This window comes from Anastrepha ludens, chromosome 2, assembly GCF_028408465.1.
Source record: "Anastrepha ludens isolate Willacy chromosome 2, idAnaLude1.1, whole genome shotgun sequence".
NCBI lineage: Eukaryota > Metazoa > Arthropoda > Insecta > Diptera > Tephritidae > Anastrepha > Anastrepha ludens.
In genome coordinates this window covers 104769694-104786226 of record NC_071498.1, presented here as the reverse complement: position 1 = coordinate 104786226, position 16533 = coordinate 104769694, and the positions used below count along the sequence as shown (strand labels likewise).

Here is a 16533-nt window from a genome sequence, read left to right as displayed (position 1 = left end):
ACACTGAGCTCGTTAAAGTTGTATGCGTTATTCGTTAAATTGGTAAATTTTTCTAACTACATACGGCATTGTGCTCTTCCTCTTGCTAAAACAAAATGTTTTACTGGACACTGCTAGCAAGCGTTTCTTGACACAACAAATTTGCAGAAAGGAACCAAAAAAAAGCTTAAAAAAGCAAAAAGTATATCCCCAACACAATCTTCACTTTTTCGCAAGCAAACCGCTATAATAACCTAGGTTACATCAGCTCATAGCTGAACCTTTCAAAATCCGCTGAGAGCCGGCTAACGGACTGATTTTGGCCACATCTTCTAAATTTTTTTCACCATAGATTCTATTCATGATTTTTGCGTTGCCACTATATGCGCACTATAGATCAAGAATGATAGAATTTTATTCACCTTGAGAGTAGATGTGTTGACAGTGGCTGTCAATTGTGCATTTTTCCCCGGCGTACAGAAACTTTTTATTATACGTGTGTTTTGCCCTAGAGTCATTTTTTTTCAGTGGCACGTTTCGATTTTTCTTGTACTCTGGTTTGAAATTACATTGCATTTTTGCACATGCAAAGATACATCATTTCGAGTGCGGAATAGGTACGAAGTAAATGCGTACATGTATACTTATGTATGCATATATTTCAATGTTTAATGATATTTGAATGTTGTGCTAATTTCTTATCAAAGTACAAACTATTTTTTTTTTCGTATCAGTATTTACATCTCTAGCGTTACGCGATCGCTCGTTTTATCTTCAATATATTTTACCGTCATATATTGCGGAAACTTAGTAAATTTTGTGATACAATGGATAATATAACAAAGATGTGGATGGGACCACTGCCAAATGATTCGCCTTACGTGAAGCCCTTTAGACTCTACTATGTACAGAATGGTGTCGAAAAAAATTGGGATTTATTAAAAGTACATGATAGCGTTGCGGTAATTCTGTACAACTCAACACGGCGCGTTCTAATCTTTGTGAGACAGTTTAGACCAGGTGCGTTGTGCCTTTGCATTGTAACGCCCTCGACCTTAGCTAAATGCTAGCTCATTCTTACTAACCTTGATTTTTGTCTTTTAGCTGTCTACCATAGTAAATATACTGCTTGCGGATATGATGCGGCAGAAATAGACTTGAAGAGAGTTCGCCCAAACATTGGTATCACTTTAGAACTGTGCGCTGGTATTGTGGATAAGGAAAAGAGTTGGCGTCAGATTGCTCGCGAAGAGGTATTAGAAGAGTGTGGCTACGATGTACCTCTCGATGGTATTGAAGAAGTTATGTCTTATAGGTAGTAGTAACATCATATGTTAAATTACATGATAACATAGTTTATTCTGAAATTTGCATAGGTCCGGTGTAGGTTCTTCTGGTGCGGCTCAGACGATGTATTACTGCGAGGTTACCGATGATGACCGAGTTACTAAAGGTGGTGGTGTAGGCGATGAAATTATTGAAGTTGTTGAGTATACAATCCCAGAAGCCGCAAAACTGTTGTCAAAAGGCGATAAAGTAAATAGTCCACCCAGTTGCCTCTTAGGAATAGCATGGTTTTTGATGAATAAGGCCCCAAAAAATTGATGTAGCAAAATAATAATGGTTCGGATAAGAATTAATGGGTTAGATTCAAATTAAAAAAAAAAAAAACGGGAAGCTAGTATTGTTAGAGATAATCAGTAATCATATAGTATATAGAATTATATATATTATATATATATACTATGATATAAAAAACGTTGATCAATAAAATCACAGGCATACAAGCGATTTAGCTGCTTCCTGAAGGCAATTGAAGGCTTTTAATAATTCGTATTAATATTTTTCCTATTACTAAATATCCTACATATGCTTACACATGTATACATAAAAACATTATCCGATAATGTATGAGAATAAAAAAACAATAAATGAAGACATAATAGTAATAGTTACTATTTGTAAATTTTAAGTGGGTTTTGTATTCGTACTGGAAGCTCACTAGTTAAATTTTGGCATACTACATATATCTAGAATAAATTCACCAAAATGAAGAAAAAGCGTTTTCTAATAAAGGTCACCCCTCGGTCACTCATCATTTGCGTAAAACTAACTGTAAATAAAAAATTAGTACACGCATTCATAGTGTTTGTTGTTGTTGTTGTTGTTGTAGCAGCATAAACATTCCTCATATTCATATACGGGGAATGCTGCTGGAGGTACAGTCCTTGGCCGGACATAAATCCGGGTCGCGTATTCGCTTTCCGTAACTTCTACGTATTGTACAAAATGTGTTCGGTTAAGTTTGTACGCAAAAAATAAGAAAATAGGCACTTGACACACAATGCCATAGCAAAAACTTTAATAGGTCGAAAAGTATGGTAACTTATGTATTAAAAATCTGCCAATGTGGTATGAAAAGCAAAACGATCATTACTATAAATTAAGAAATTTATATGAAGGAGTGTTTGCGAAAACGTTTGCTGCCATTCATAAAACAACTCAGTTCTGTTCTGGCCCGATTTAGCATCGTGTCATTATAGCCGCCTTGAAAACCACTCACCAAACTGTCCACAATTGTAACCCATTGAAAAATATTGGGCATTTGTTAAAGAAAATTGCTAAAACCAAAAAAATAAATTAAAAAAGAGCAGCAGTTTAAAATGGATAGGCAGGGAGCGGCAGATACCGTAACAAAAACTAATGCCATTCGCCGAATGAGGAGAGTGAAATCTAAATTGCGCCATTTTCTTTAGAACAAAGAGAATTGATATGAGTTTTTTGTTTAAAAATCGCGCGATTTTTATTCCAAATTTTCAGTATTTGTAAAAATATTTGTTTTTGTAATATATATGTGTATTTGAAATCAAAAAGCGCCGCAAGCGAAAATTTGGACTAAAAATCGCGCGATTTTTATTCCAAATTTTCAGTATTTGTAAAAATATTTGTTTTTGTAATATATATGTGTATTTGAAATCAAAAAGCGCCGCAAGCGAAAATTTGGACTAAAAATCGCGCGATTTTTATTCCAAATTTTCAGTATTTGTAAAAATATTTGTTTTTGTAATATATATGTGTATTTGAAATCAAAAAGCGCCGCAAGCGAAAATTTGGACTAAAAATCGCGCGATTTTTATTCCAAATTTTCAGTATTTGTAAAAATATTTGTTTTTGTAATATATATGTGTATTTGAAATCAAAAAAGCGTCGCAGGCGAAAATTTGGACTAAAAATCGCGCGGTTTTTATTCCAAATTTTCAGTATTTGTAAAAATATTTGTTTTTGTAATATATATGTGTATTTGAAATCACGCGATTTTTATTCCAAATTTTCAGTATTTGTAAAAATATTTGTTTTTGTAATATATATGTGTATTTGAAATCAAAAAAGCGCCCCTATAAATAATAAAAATAAATAATAAAAGAATTGTTCCCTTTTGGTTGACTGGGTTTTTCTTATTTCGCTTTGTTCTTCTCTCTCTCATCGTTCGTTTGACAGTTCGCTCCTCAAATTTATTCTGCACGGTATTACAAACGGTTAGAAGAACATTAGTAATAATAGAATTTTAATAGGATTTGGACTATTATTTAGTAAAAATAGCTTTAAATCGAATATTAATGTAATAAAGAATGTTTATAAGTGATTTTGTTACTTTTCTGTGTTTGTATTTAAGTGAAATGAGCGTCTGTAATAGGGCATTTTTTCAAGCTTATGCAAAAAAGATGCATTTTTAACGTTAAATAAAAGTAATATAAATCAAAAGGCTGATATAGTGACTACATTTGCGTGTTATAATTTTTAAATTTGGTCCACGCACTTAGACATTATAAGCAAATATATCGTGGTAGAAAAGGAAAGCACAGCCCAATGTTTAATGATATTTTGAATGTACGCTAATTTCTTATCAAAGTACAAACTGTTTTTTTTTTCGTATCAGTATTTACATCTCTAGCGTAACGCGACCGCTCGTTTTATCTTCAATATATTTTACCGTCCTATATTGCGGAAACTTTGTAAATTTTGTGATACAATGGATAATATAACAAAGATGTGGATGGGACCACTGCCAAATGATTCGCCTTATGTGAAGCCCTTTAGACTCTACTATGTACAGAATGGTGTCGAAAAAAATTGGGATTTATTAAAAGTACATGATAGCGTTGCGGTAATTCTGTACAACTCAACACGGCGCGTTCTAATCTTTGTGAGACAGTTTAGACCAGGTGCGTTGTGCCTTTGCATTGTAACGCCCTCGACCTTAGCTAAATGCTAGCTCATTCTTACTAACCTTGATTTTTGTCTTTTAGCTGTCTACCATAGTAAATATACTGCTTGCGGATATGATGCGGCAGAAATAGACTTGAAGAGAGTTCGCCCAAACATTGGTATCACTTTAGAACTGTGCGTTGGTATTCTGGATACGGACAAGGGTTTGCATCAGAACGCTCGCGAAGCGGTATTAGAAGAGTGTGGCTACGATGTACCTCTCGATGGTTTTGAACAAGTTATGTCTTATAGGTAGTAGTAACATCATATGTTAAGTTACATGATAACATAGTTTATTCTGAAATTTGCATAGGTCCGGTGTAGGTTCTTTTGGTGCTGCTGAGTGGATGTTTTACTCCGAGGTTACCGATGATGATCAAGTTACTAAAGGTGGTGGTGTAGGCGATGAAATTATTGAAGTTGTTGAGTATACAATCCCAGAAGCCGCAAATCTGTTGTCAAAAGGTGGTAAAGTAAATAGTCCACCCAGTTGCCTCCTAGGGATAGCATGGTTTTTGATGAATAAAGCTCCAAAGAAAAATTGATGTAGCAAAAAAAGTATTAGTAAATTAGTATGTACATGTGAATATGGTTCGGATAAGAATTAATGGGTTAAATTCAAATTAAAAAAAAAAAATACAAAAAAAAAAAAAAAAAAATGGGAAGCTAGTATTGTTAGAGATAATCAATTATTATATAGTACATATATAGAATTATATATATATTTACTATGATATAAAAAATGGTGATCAATCAAATTACAGGCATACAAACGATTTAGCTGCTTCCTGAAGGCAATTGAAGGCTTTTAATAATTCGTATTAATATTTTTCCTATTACTAAATATCCTACATATGCTTACACATGTATACATAAAAACATTATCCGATAATGTATGAGAATTAAAAAACAATAAATGAAGACATAATAGTAATAGTTACTATTTGTAAATCTTAAGTGGGTTTTGTATTCGTAGTGGAAGCTCACTAGTTCAATTTGGACATATGTATATCCATACAGATGTTTTATACATATCTACATATATTTAGAATAAGATACACCAAAATGAAGAAAAAGCGATTTCTAATAGCGATCAGCCCTGGGCAGGCAGTGGCAAACCTGTATTTCTGCCATCAAAAATCTCCTCATTCGTAGTCGGTTTAAAAACTGTAGGGCCCTCCATTTGTGGAAAATGTCAAGACGCACACCATGAATTGGAGGAGCAGCTATTTTATTTCGAATGAGTGGCACTGATACGAGACCATTAATAAAATTAAACGGACTGACTCAACTTTGTCCTGAAAGGAATGACAGTGACAGATTTGAAGGAGTAAATATCACAACGCTTATCTGAAAAAATTTCAAATACAATATAAAGAAAACTCGCTTAGAGTGAAGTGACGGTTCGCCCACTCACTTTTCTACGCACAAAACATTTACCCACATCATTTACCCATATTGACATCACTCTCTGTTCGACTACACTTTCTACTAGCTCTACCTGGAACCTTATAGATGATTTACATAGCAGCGATCATTTCCCTATAATCACAAAAATCCAACTGAACACTTCCCGCACCGTCTTCCGACCAAGAATTAAGTACGTTACAGACTCCGGTAATTGGTTAGAATTCAGAAATGCTTGCGAAATCGGTAACAGTTCACGTCCAATTTCTACTAATGTAAATCAAGAGACCTCACATATACATAAAATCATTAGATCCGCAGCCAACCTTGCCATCCCACAATCATCCAGCAAGCCTACCAAACCGGCCCCATTATGGTGCAGCGATCCCCTTTCAACTCTAAGGCAAGAAAAACAAAAAGCATGGCACGATTACAAACGCTCGCGATCATCCTTAACCTTGATCCAGTACAAAAGGGCAAATGCTATTTTTCGTTGCAAAGCAAAAATTGCTAAAGCTGATTGCTTTCGAAAATTTACAAACAGTATCAACTGTTCATCGAGTACTAAGAAAATATGGGCTGATATAAAAAGATTGACAGGGACATCCTCATCTCCCACAATTTCTGCACTTGATTCCTCCCGTGGCACTCTTCTATCTCCTCAGGATATAGCCCAAGAGTTTGCCATCCATTTCTCTTCAACTTCTTCTGACGCCAGCTTCCAGCCCGATTTCATAGCCGCTAATGAACTGCAACTAAGCTCTGGCCGTTCACTACGTTTGCCCCTTTCAAAAGCTGCCGAGTACCTAGAAGCAGACATTACGTACCTTGAATTTTCTTTCGCCCTGTCGTTAGTAAAAGGCAAAACCCCGGGTAGAGATAGAATTTCCTATCCCATGATCAAGCAACTTCCATCGTCCATGATTTCCCGTCTTCTTCAATTATATTATATAACCGCATCCTTACTGTTGGTATTTACCCCCAAGTTTGGAAAACTAGCTCTCTTACCCCCATTCTTAAAGCTGGAAAGCCTCCTCTAGATATCTGCAGTTATCGTCCAATATCACTGCTACCCTGTTTAGGGAAGTTATTAGAAAAAATTATTGCTGCTAGACTTTCCTGGTATGCCTATACAAAAGGTCTTATTCATCACAGCCAAGTCGGATTCAAAAGAGGTCATGGAACCATTGACTCTTTTCTCCATTTAGATTTCTACATTTCAAATGCATTATCAAATAAAAATCATATAACCCTCCTGTCCCTAGATTTCATGAAAGCCTTTGACCGCATAGGCATCCATATTGTTTTGAGACAACCTTATAAATGGAAAGTTGGACCGAAAATGTACAATTTTATAAAATCATTCCTATCCCATCGAAAAATCAACGTTTCAATAGCCAATTCCTATTCGTCAACCTTTCCCCTTCAAAATGGGACCCCTCAAGGATCACCTTTATCTGTGATCCTCTTCACTATAGCGTTTGATGAGCTGAGTATGATTTTATCGAAATTTAGCACTGTTGAACACTAGCTTTACGCTGACGACGTACTCATATTTTCAAAAAAGTCTAATAATACAGATATCATAAGAACGTACACAGAAATTCTACATCAAATTGATACCTGGTCCAAAACTTCAGGCGCTTCAATTTCTCCCGATAAGTGCAAATTATTACATATATGTAAAAAATTAAATTGCAATGTACCCTCACTTACTTTTTACAACATTAATATAAACTGTACAAATAGCCTTAAGTTCTTAGGTTTAATATTAGATAATAAGTACACTTTTACAGAACACTGTCATTATATAAGAAGTAAACTAAGTTCTAGATTAGATGTTATTAAGTACCTGTCTACAAAGCGCTCATTTATCGGCTCGGCATTGTTGATAAACGTCACAAAGGCTCTTATCACGTCAATTTATCAGTACGGCTTGGAGATTTACGGACATAATGCTAAAATTAAATTAAAGCTACTCTCGGCTCCCTACCATACAGCTCTGAGAAGATCTCTACGAGCATTTCCAACAACTCCTCTGAAGAATATTTTTGCGGAAACTGGACTAACTTCTATCTCAGATAACGCAGAAGACTGTATTGGTAAACTTTACGCTAAACTTATAACAACATCGAACAACGCACTTCGAAAAGATGTACAGCTTGCTACACTTCGAAAGCGTATTCCTAAGGTACCGTCAACCATCCATCTCTGTCTCAAATTTGCTAAAGATAATAACCTACCGCTGCAAAGGGTTCAAATCAGTAAACATCGAAACCCACCCCGGCTACTTAAAGAGGCGTCCTTTATTAACAATTTAGCACTAAAACGTAAAGCGAATACATCTCGTGAAGAATATAAATCCATTTTTTCTGAAATCGCAGCGAATTACAGAGCCATGGGCTGGAAGCTGATCTATACCGACGGGTCTAAGACAGAACAGACTTCATATGCTGTCGTAAAAGAGCAAAACGAAATAATAACTTATGGGCTCTTATTCCCATTCTGCTCTATCTTTACAGCAGAAGCAGTTGCAATTTTTAACGCTTTTTTGTATGCAATTCAAAACAAGGGCAAATTCATAGTGTGCACTGATAGCTTAACGTGCTTTTCGGCCATCCAGAACTACAACAACTCTAACTACATAATTGATTTTATAAGAGAGACGTAGTTAGTGTCTCTCGACAAAAAATCAAAATTATGTGGATTCCTGGCCACGCAGATATTAATGGTAATACACATGCTGACCAAATTGCAAAACAAATGAGAATCACCCCTATCATTACAACCAATATCATCTTTAAACATGACATCTACAGTCTCATAAAACACCAAAGGCAAAGTGACCTCCTACGCGAGTGGAGTAATTATAACCATCCCTACTCCTTAGTTAATCCTAAGCGTGTAAAACCAGGTTTTAGTGAGTCAATCCCAACGAATATGGTCACACCATACATACGCCTTCGACTAGGCCACACAATAATTACACACGCCCATATTCTTCAAGGCATTCCCCCCAATCTATGCCCGTTTTGCAACTCCACCCTGAGTATAAATCACATTCTGTCTTCATGCCCTAATCGGCTAAACATCATTACTTTCGCAACATTGACCCTTTTGAAATATTAAAAAACCCAACCGAAACCAACATATGTATCTATATTATATAACTATCTCAAAGATACTGATCTACTTCGTCAGATTTAATGGAGCCATAATCAACCTGCCAGCCGAAAGCCTTCGATGCTAGCGCTGCACTACTTTTAGTTTGTATAATAATTTTATTGTTATGTAAACCTTTATAAAATAAAATAAAATAAAAAAAAAAAACGAAAAAGCAGAAAAAACACTTTATTGGCTTGTGCGTAATATGTTTCAAAAGGATTTATAGCTACAAAAAATACAGCTCTACTGACATCACTTTAATTTGTTGCACTTTGCAGTAGGCACTGTTCAATTCTACAAATTAAATATGTCCCCAAAAAATTTTTGAGAGGGGAAGAACATGTCCAATGGACACTGGATGACACTCGAGCAATGAGATTCGAAATTTTGGACAAACAGGTATTGTTATTCCATTGGTATTACACTGTACTTAAAAATCAAACCTTTTCAAAAATATCACGTCTCCGGCAATTGATTCTGGTAGAGGAGACCAAGAACAGATTTACGTAAGGACTGTACAGGAAAAAAACTGTATTAATTGTATTTACTCATCATTTGCGTAAAACTAACTGTAAATAAAAAAATTTATATATATAGTGTTTGTTGTTGTTGTTGTTGTTGTAGCAGCATAAACATTCCTCATATTCATATACGGGGAATGCTGCTGGAGGTACAGTCCTTGGCCGGACATAAATCCGGGTCGTTTCGGTAACGTAGAACCGACTGTCGTGGAAACGAAGTGAAGTGTTTGTTGTCGTTATTAATTGGCGTATTCGCTTTCCGTAACTTCTACGTATTGTTCAAAATATGTTCGGTTAAGTTTGTACGCAAAAAGTAAGCAAATAGGCACTTGACACACAATGCCATAGCAAAAACTTTAATAGGTCGAAAAGTATGGTAACTTATGTATTAAAAATCTGCCAATGTGGTATGAAAAGCAAAACGATCATTACAATAAATTAAGAAATTTATATGAAGGAGTGTTTGCGAAAACGTTTGCTGCCATTCATAAAACAACTCAGTTCTGTTCTGGACCGATTTAATATCGTGTCATTATAGCCGCCTTGAAAACCACTCACCAAACTGTCCACAATTGTAACCCATTGAAAAATATTGGGCATTTGTTAAAGAAAATTGCTAAAATGAAAAAAATAAATTAAAAAAGAGCAGCAGTTTAAAATGAATAGGCAGAGAGCGGCAGATACCGTAACAAAAACTAATGCCATTCGCCGAATGGGGAGAGTGAAATCTAAATTGCGCCATTTTCTTTAGAACAAAGAGAATTGATACGAGTTTTTTGTTTACATAGAACGATTAATAAAGAGGAAAATGAAATAAAAATTGTTCTGATAACTTATACAAATTTTATGTTATAATTCGATAATTGTTATTATTCGAGTCCATTCTTTATATCGGCGATTTGAAATTTAACGTCTGAATTTCATTTTCGGAGGTGACAAGTTTTCACCTTTTTTTACATTAAAGGTGGTAAATCTGCATACGAAACTTAGTGATCCTTACATTTTAAATCTATATCTATATCTATATCTATATCTATATCTATATCTATATCTATATCTATATCTATATCTATATATACATATATAAAAAGAAGTTACATTTCCTTGGTAATCTTATAACTCAAGAACCGCCGAGCCGATTGACACAAAAATTTTAGATTTCTTTTCTATCTTTGAGGAGGTGGTTTGTGTGAAGTTTGATTGAAATCGGTGCAGCCGTTCCTGAGTTATGACATTTTATGTGAGTAATGGTTTCCTCTCATACGAAATGCCTTTTGTACTGTTGTGGTTGTAAGTGTAATATGTTAACATTAATTTTGGACGAAAATATAATAAAAACTGGAGCATTCAAGGAACTGGAAAAACATTTTTAACTTTATTTATTTTAGCATAATTTATTTAGCGTAAAAAATTGAAATGGAAATTAAAGAATCAAAGTTTAATTAAAAGTTGTTACCGGCTCTTTCACCTTACCTGTATATAAGTGACCACCAAAATAAAATTTAAAAAAAGTACAGAAAAGGCTATTGTGACATCTTTAGAAAGTATGTTGAATGAAAAAAATCAACTAATTCAACTGTTTAAACATTTTACGAGTTCTATAAAGAAAACTTAATATGAAAAATTCCTTGCGATATAAAAAAAACATTTTATGTATGGTGGTGCGAAGCCCACTGGGAAATGATGTGTTCAGCAGTTCTATGTAAAAAAAGGTGAAACATTTTTGTGGAGCATATTAACCCTCTTAACTCCTCAATAGATGGCTCCTTTTCGACTCTTTTTGCGGAAAGGTAAAAAATACAATTCTAAAAACAGGGGGATTTAATGGGTTAAAATGTACGACAAATTCTACTATAAGTCTCTTAATACTCTATATCCCAAAACTCAACTTGAATTCCTCAAGTAAGTCAAAACAGAAAACGTGTAAGGGTTAATTGCGTTAGTTTACACTAAAAACTTTGTTTTGGTAAAATTTCAACATCTGCAACAGGCATGCACCAACACGCCGTAGCCGTACGAGCAAGACTCAATACAAGCGTCTACTGAATAACAAGGCTCAAAAAATTTATCAAAGGTGTTTAGATGCACTACGCTGGTGTGCGCTAACAACCTTGGGAGCTATCAAACTCAAATAAACAAACCTGTAAGCTAGGTAATTGTGGTCGCCGTAGTCGAATGAGTTGGTGCATGATTGCCATTCGGAAAAGCGCAGATTCGAAGCCGCGCGCATCAAACACCAATTGATAGAAGAAATTTTTTAATAGCGGTCGCCCCTCGGCAGGCAATGGCGAATCTCCAAGTGAATTTCTGTCATGCAAAATCGAAATATAAAAAACCATGTGCCGTTCGGACTCGGCTTAAAAACTATAGGTTCCGTTTATTTGTGGAATAACATCAATACGCTCGCCACAAATAAGAGGAAAAGGTCGGTCAAACACCCAAAAAGGGTGTAAGCGCCAATTATATTATACTTAATCCTGCCATAAGTTCTGTTATATGTTAAGTCCGTTATAGATATGAAATTATAATAATTTTTTAATTAAGTTACAATAGTTTTATTTAATCATTTAAATAAAGGTTGTCAAAAAAGTCTTGCGGTATTTTTATTGAATTTTCAATTGTTCATAAAATTGGTTATAATAATGCGATTTAAGTCAAATATGCGCCGTTTTGTTCGATTACGAGTTCCCAACGAGATGCCAACTTCATAATGCCCCTCTTATAGAAGCTCGCTTCCCTATTGTCAAAAAACTCGGAGAGCCAATTTTCACAGGACTCTCTTGTGGACAACTTCCGACTACCAAGCTCGTTCGCCATGGACAGAAATAAGTGGTAGTCACTTGGTGCGAGATCCGAACTATACGGTGGATGCAAAAGAACCTCCCATCCGAGCTCCCGGAGCTTCTGGCGCGTCACCAAAGATGTGTGTGGCCTGGCGTTGTCCTGATGGAAGACAATTCGGCCTCTGTTGATCAAAGATGGCCTTTTCTGCATGAGTGCTGCATTCAAGCGGTCTAGTTGTTGGCAGTACAGGTCCGAATTGGCCATAGGGGAGCAGCTCAGTGGATGATTCCCTGCCAATCCCACCAAGCACACAGAAAAACCTTCCTGGCCGTCAATCCAGGCTTCGCCACCGTCTGGGCAGCTTCACCGCTTTCCGACCACGACCGTTTGCGCTTCACGTTGTCGTAAGTGACCCACTTTTCATCGCCAGTCACCATCCGCTTCAAAAACGGGTCGATTTTGTTGCGATTTAGAAGCGATTCGCATGCAACCATACGGGCAAAAATGTTTTTTTGCGTCAAGTCGTGTGGCACCCATACTTCGAGCTTCTTTTTGAATCCAAGCTTCTTCAAATGGTTTATAACGGTTTGATGACTCATGCCCAGCTCTTGGCCGATGCTACGGCTGCTACTATGCCGGTCTCTTTCGATCAATTCAGCAATTTGATCGCAATTTTTGACGACAGGCCTTCCGGACCGTGGCGCATCTTCGATCACCTCTGGACCAGAACGAAAACGTTGAAACCATCGTTGTGCGGTGGAAATGGAAACTGTATCGAGTCCATAAACTGCACAAATTTTATTGGCAGCATGAGATACATTTTTGCCTTTATCGTAGTAGTACTGTAAAATATGCCGTATTTTCTCTTTATTTTGCTCCATGTTTGCGACGCTATAACTCACGAACGACGAAAAGCAAACAACAATTAAACAAACACGTGTTAGCACGTGAAAAGAGCTTTCCAAAAGGCTCTAGCGTGAACCGATGCGACGAATACAACTAGAACTACGCGCTTGCAAAGACAAGCTTGGGGAAATACCGCAAGACTTTTTTGACAACCTATATTAAAGAATACAATTTTCAATTTTCATTCAAAATGGTCACCATTTGCTCTTACACAAGCCTTCAAACGATTAGGTCACTCAGCACGCACTGTTTCCACGGATATCCACGTCGCTGCTCGAACCAAAGATTGTTTGAGACTCTCTTTTGAGACTTGAGGTCTTTGACTCGCCATTTTCTTCAATTCTGACCACAAACTGTAGTCCAATGGATTCAGATCTGGACTTCCAGGCGGCCAATCTTCTGCGACTATGTACCCGGGAATATTGTTTTTAAGCTACTGTTGGGTGGTTTTTGCCTTGTGGGCTGGAGCGGAATCTTGCTGGAAGATCCTACGTACTCTATTAAAGTGTGTATTGCACAACTGCTTCACCACGCCTTCTAAGATATCCTCCTGGTCCACTTTTGCCCCGGTTTTAACCCCTTTTTCACTTAGTTGATTAAGGTTGGATGTTTGGCCTAGTTCCTTCGCCAATTCGTTGTCAGCGTCTTGATGTTACTACAAGTGTAAAGCTAGAACTCCGTACGAATTGTTTCAGGCGTTATGGCTGGACAGCGCTGACAAACTCATAGGATATGGAGTTCTAGCTGAATAGGAGTTCTAGCTGAAGAGGTTTGGGCTGCCTTCGATGGTGCTAATGCAAGCATGCCAGAAATGCAATCGGAAATTTGCCATTGCCTGCTGGCTATTACAAACTACTTCTTCCTACCCTTTATGATTCGTGCTTGCAGTGGGCTTCCCAAAAAAATTCAGCTTTGTTGTCCGCACATGAATGGACAAGGGCCTATTCAGCGTATGGCAGGGGGTCAGTTGAGGAAAAAGTTTTAAATCGATGATTCACGACTTTTGGTTATTATTCAGTTCTGTACAAGTACAAAGCTAATGGGTCTGTAGTTCAAGTACAAGTATATATTTAAATATTAATATTAAAAATAAGATGAAAAACCATTATATAATAATAGTAAATATTCTCGTTATTAGTAGAACACCTTTACATTCATGTGGCTGCTTAAACTCATCCGGGCAACCCAATTTTCAAAGACCCTGTGGAGAATTTCTGGCTCTATCTTACGATTGCTTAGGATGTTATTCCTTTCATTGTACCTGGATGCTGTATTTCTACACAACATCGACCTTTTAGGACATCCCTACAATATTTCACGACTATGTTCCAGCGATAGGTAATTAATTTGTTTTCACGACACTGATTGCCAGCTAATATTTTGAGCACGAAATAGCTGCCAGTGTCAAAATAGAAGTCTTAAATCATCTACACTAAAAAATCAAAAATATTAAAAACAAATATATTAGGGAATTTTTTGTGGAACCCCCTCTAACTGAAATCCTGGCTACGCTCTTGTAATCGCATTGTTTTCGCGATTGGCTGTCGATATGTCGCCTAAACCGAGTGTTGTCGGCATGTCATGGTTATTAATTGCTGCCATAAAAGACATAAACAGTGTAACGGTGTAGCAGACGTGCACAGCAGCAGGAGTAGCAGTAGACTGGTACCTAAAATGGTTGCGGCTAATTTAATTATCAAATATGTAGCAATAAATTCCATCCTTGAATATTTTCACACCTCCTGCAATGCAGTTAATTAACTGCCATAAATGACGCACCATATTGTTGGCAATAATGCTAGCGCAGCAATAGTAATGGTAAAAGCAACAGCAACGGCAGCAAAGATTTCAAGCTGTTGTTGATGGTCCGCTTCTATCGGTATTAGTTTAGCACACCAATTTTGTACGTGTGGTGATGCGTTGGGTGCCAGTAGTACTTTAGCCGCGTTTCGTAACAGCGTGGCAGCATAATTGGCATGCGAAGACGTGTTTACACGCATGCGTTCACAACGAGAATGTGTTCCTCGCTTTGAAATTTGCAGCCAGGCGTATATACCAAATTATTGACATATAAACCTACTTATCGGAGCGTAGAAGGAAATACCAGTTCTATGTAATCTAAACTGCAGTAAAAATCCTCTGGACTAGTTTTTACAAACATTTTCTCAGAAACCTTTATATGGAACATAGCGTGTTCGCTAATATCTTCGATTTACTGGAACTTTCTCATTTATATACATGTGTATTTAAGTTGGACCCACCGTTCCAGGATTGGTAATGAAGGCCCAGAGGTCAGTATTGAAGAAGACCCAAAAATGTTGATTCGGCTGCATCCAGCTGAATTGGGCATCGCTAGAGAATCAACCCAATAACGGCTTATATGGTTGGATTGTGATCTACGTATGTATAAAATTATGCTCCGCTAGAATTGAAGCCGCGCGACCATAGACAATGCCCTGAGTTCACTAATTTAGATTCTGGAATTTTTGTGCGTGGACTCGTATTTTGGTCAAAAAGCCACCTTCTCTCGTTCAGCGGCTATGCCAAAAAACGAAATCGCACAAGTGTTCAACCAAGCATCAGTGCATCCACAAAGATTGACTTTGATTTGGTGCTGTTTAGGCTATGACGGCAACATCGGACCTTATTTCTTTCGAAATGAGGAGGGAGACACAGTTATAGAGCTATGCTAACCAACTTTCTCTCACCAGAGCTTGACAACATTGATATATCTGAGTTGTTGTTCTAACAAAATGGCGCTGCATGCCAAAAAAGTTACGCAATGCTCGAAGTTGTGAAGGAGGAATTTTACGTCTGAGTCCTTTTGCGGAGATCATTCATAAATTATCCGCTGTGATCATGCGATTTGACACCTTCCCAATTGTTTTCTCCAGTCTAGTCTACACTATTAAGCCAACCACTTTATACAAGCCCGGGGCCAATATTCGAGACGCTATTGCCGGACTGAGTTATAAAAATTGGGCCGAGAGTTTGAATCACTGCTGGCAAAGATGTGGCGGCCATTTGAATCATCCGCTATTCCATAGATAATGGCATGAATATAGCTTCAAAATAAAGTCATAGTCAATTTGTTATCTCATGTCGCTGTTGTTTAATTAATGTTTTTCCCTATAGTTCTTATCTGGTCATCCCACAGTATCAATACCTACAGCATCATTTTGTCATATGGCACATTTTGTTATCAAATGTTTGCTAATTTTTAAATTAGCAGATAAATATGTATGTATGCGGCAAATAGCATGAAGAGTTTACGTGATTTCAGAATTTTCAACGTTAAAAGCGGATGACAATACCGAACAAATTTCAATCTGACCCCTTTACTGGGTTCCGGAAGGTCCAGTTTTTACTTAACATTAACACCTTCACGTTGTTGCTGAACTTTATGAAAGATGAAGAAAAAACGATCCGAATTATGGAAGGACAAGTTATGGGTTCTCCACAAAGCCAATGAATTGGCTCAATGCGCATTGTTTGTGAAGAGGTT

The 16533-nt window shown here is 36.8% G+C and overlaps 2 protein-coding genes across 2 annotated transcripts; both read left to right on the top strand.

Annotated features, from left to right (window-relative positions):
• The first annotated feature begins 447 nt into the window (after positions 1 to 447).
• LOC128855007 (uridine diphosphate glucose pyrophosphatase NUDT14-like) lies at positions 448 to 1946 on the top strand. The gene is made up of 4 exons (XM_054089549.1): positions 448 to 596; positions 714 to 999; positions 1084 to 1294; positions 1356 to 1946. The coding sequence occupies exons 2-4, from the start codon at positions 807 to 809 to the stop codon at positions 1582 to 1584; spliced, it is 633 nt and encodes a 210-aa protein (XP_053945524.1). The 5' UTR covers positions 448 to 596; positions 714 to 806; the 3' UTR covers positions 1585 to 1946.
• A 1542-nt stretch (positions 1947 to 3488) lies between these two features.
• LOC128855002 (uridine diphosphate glucose pyrophosphatase NUDT14-like) lies at positions 3489 to 5202 on the top strand. The gene is made up of 3 exons (XM_054089540.1): positions 3489 to 4202; positions 4287 to 4497; positions 4559 to 5202. Exons 1-3 carry the CDS (start codon positions 4010 to 4012, stop codon positions 4788 to 4790), a joined length of 636 nt encoding a protein of 211 aa, XP_053945515.1. The 5' UTR covers positions 3489 to 4009; the 3' UTR covers positions 4791 to 5202.
• The last annotated feature ends 11331 nt before the right edge of the window (positions 5203 to 16533 follow it).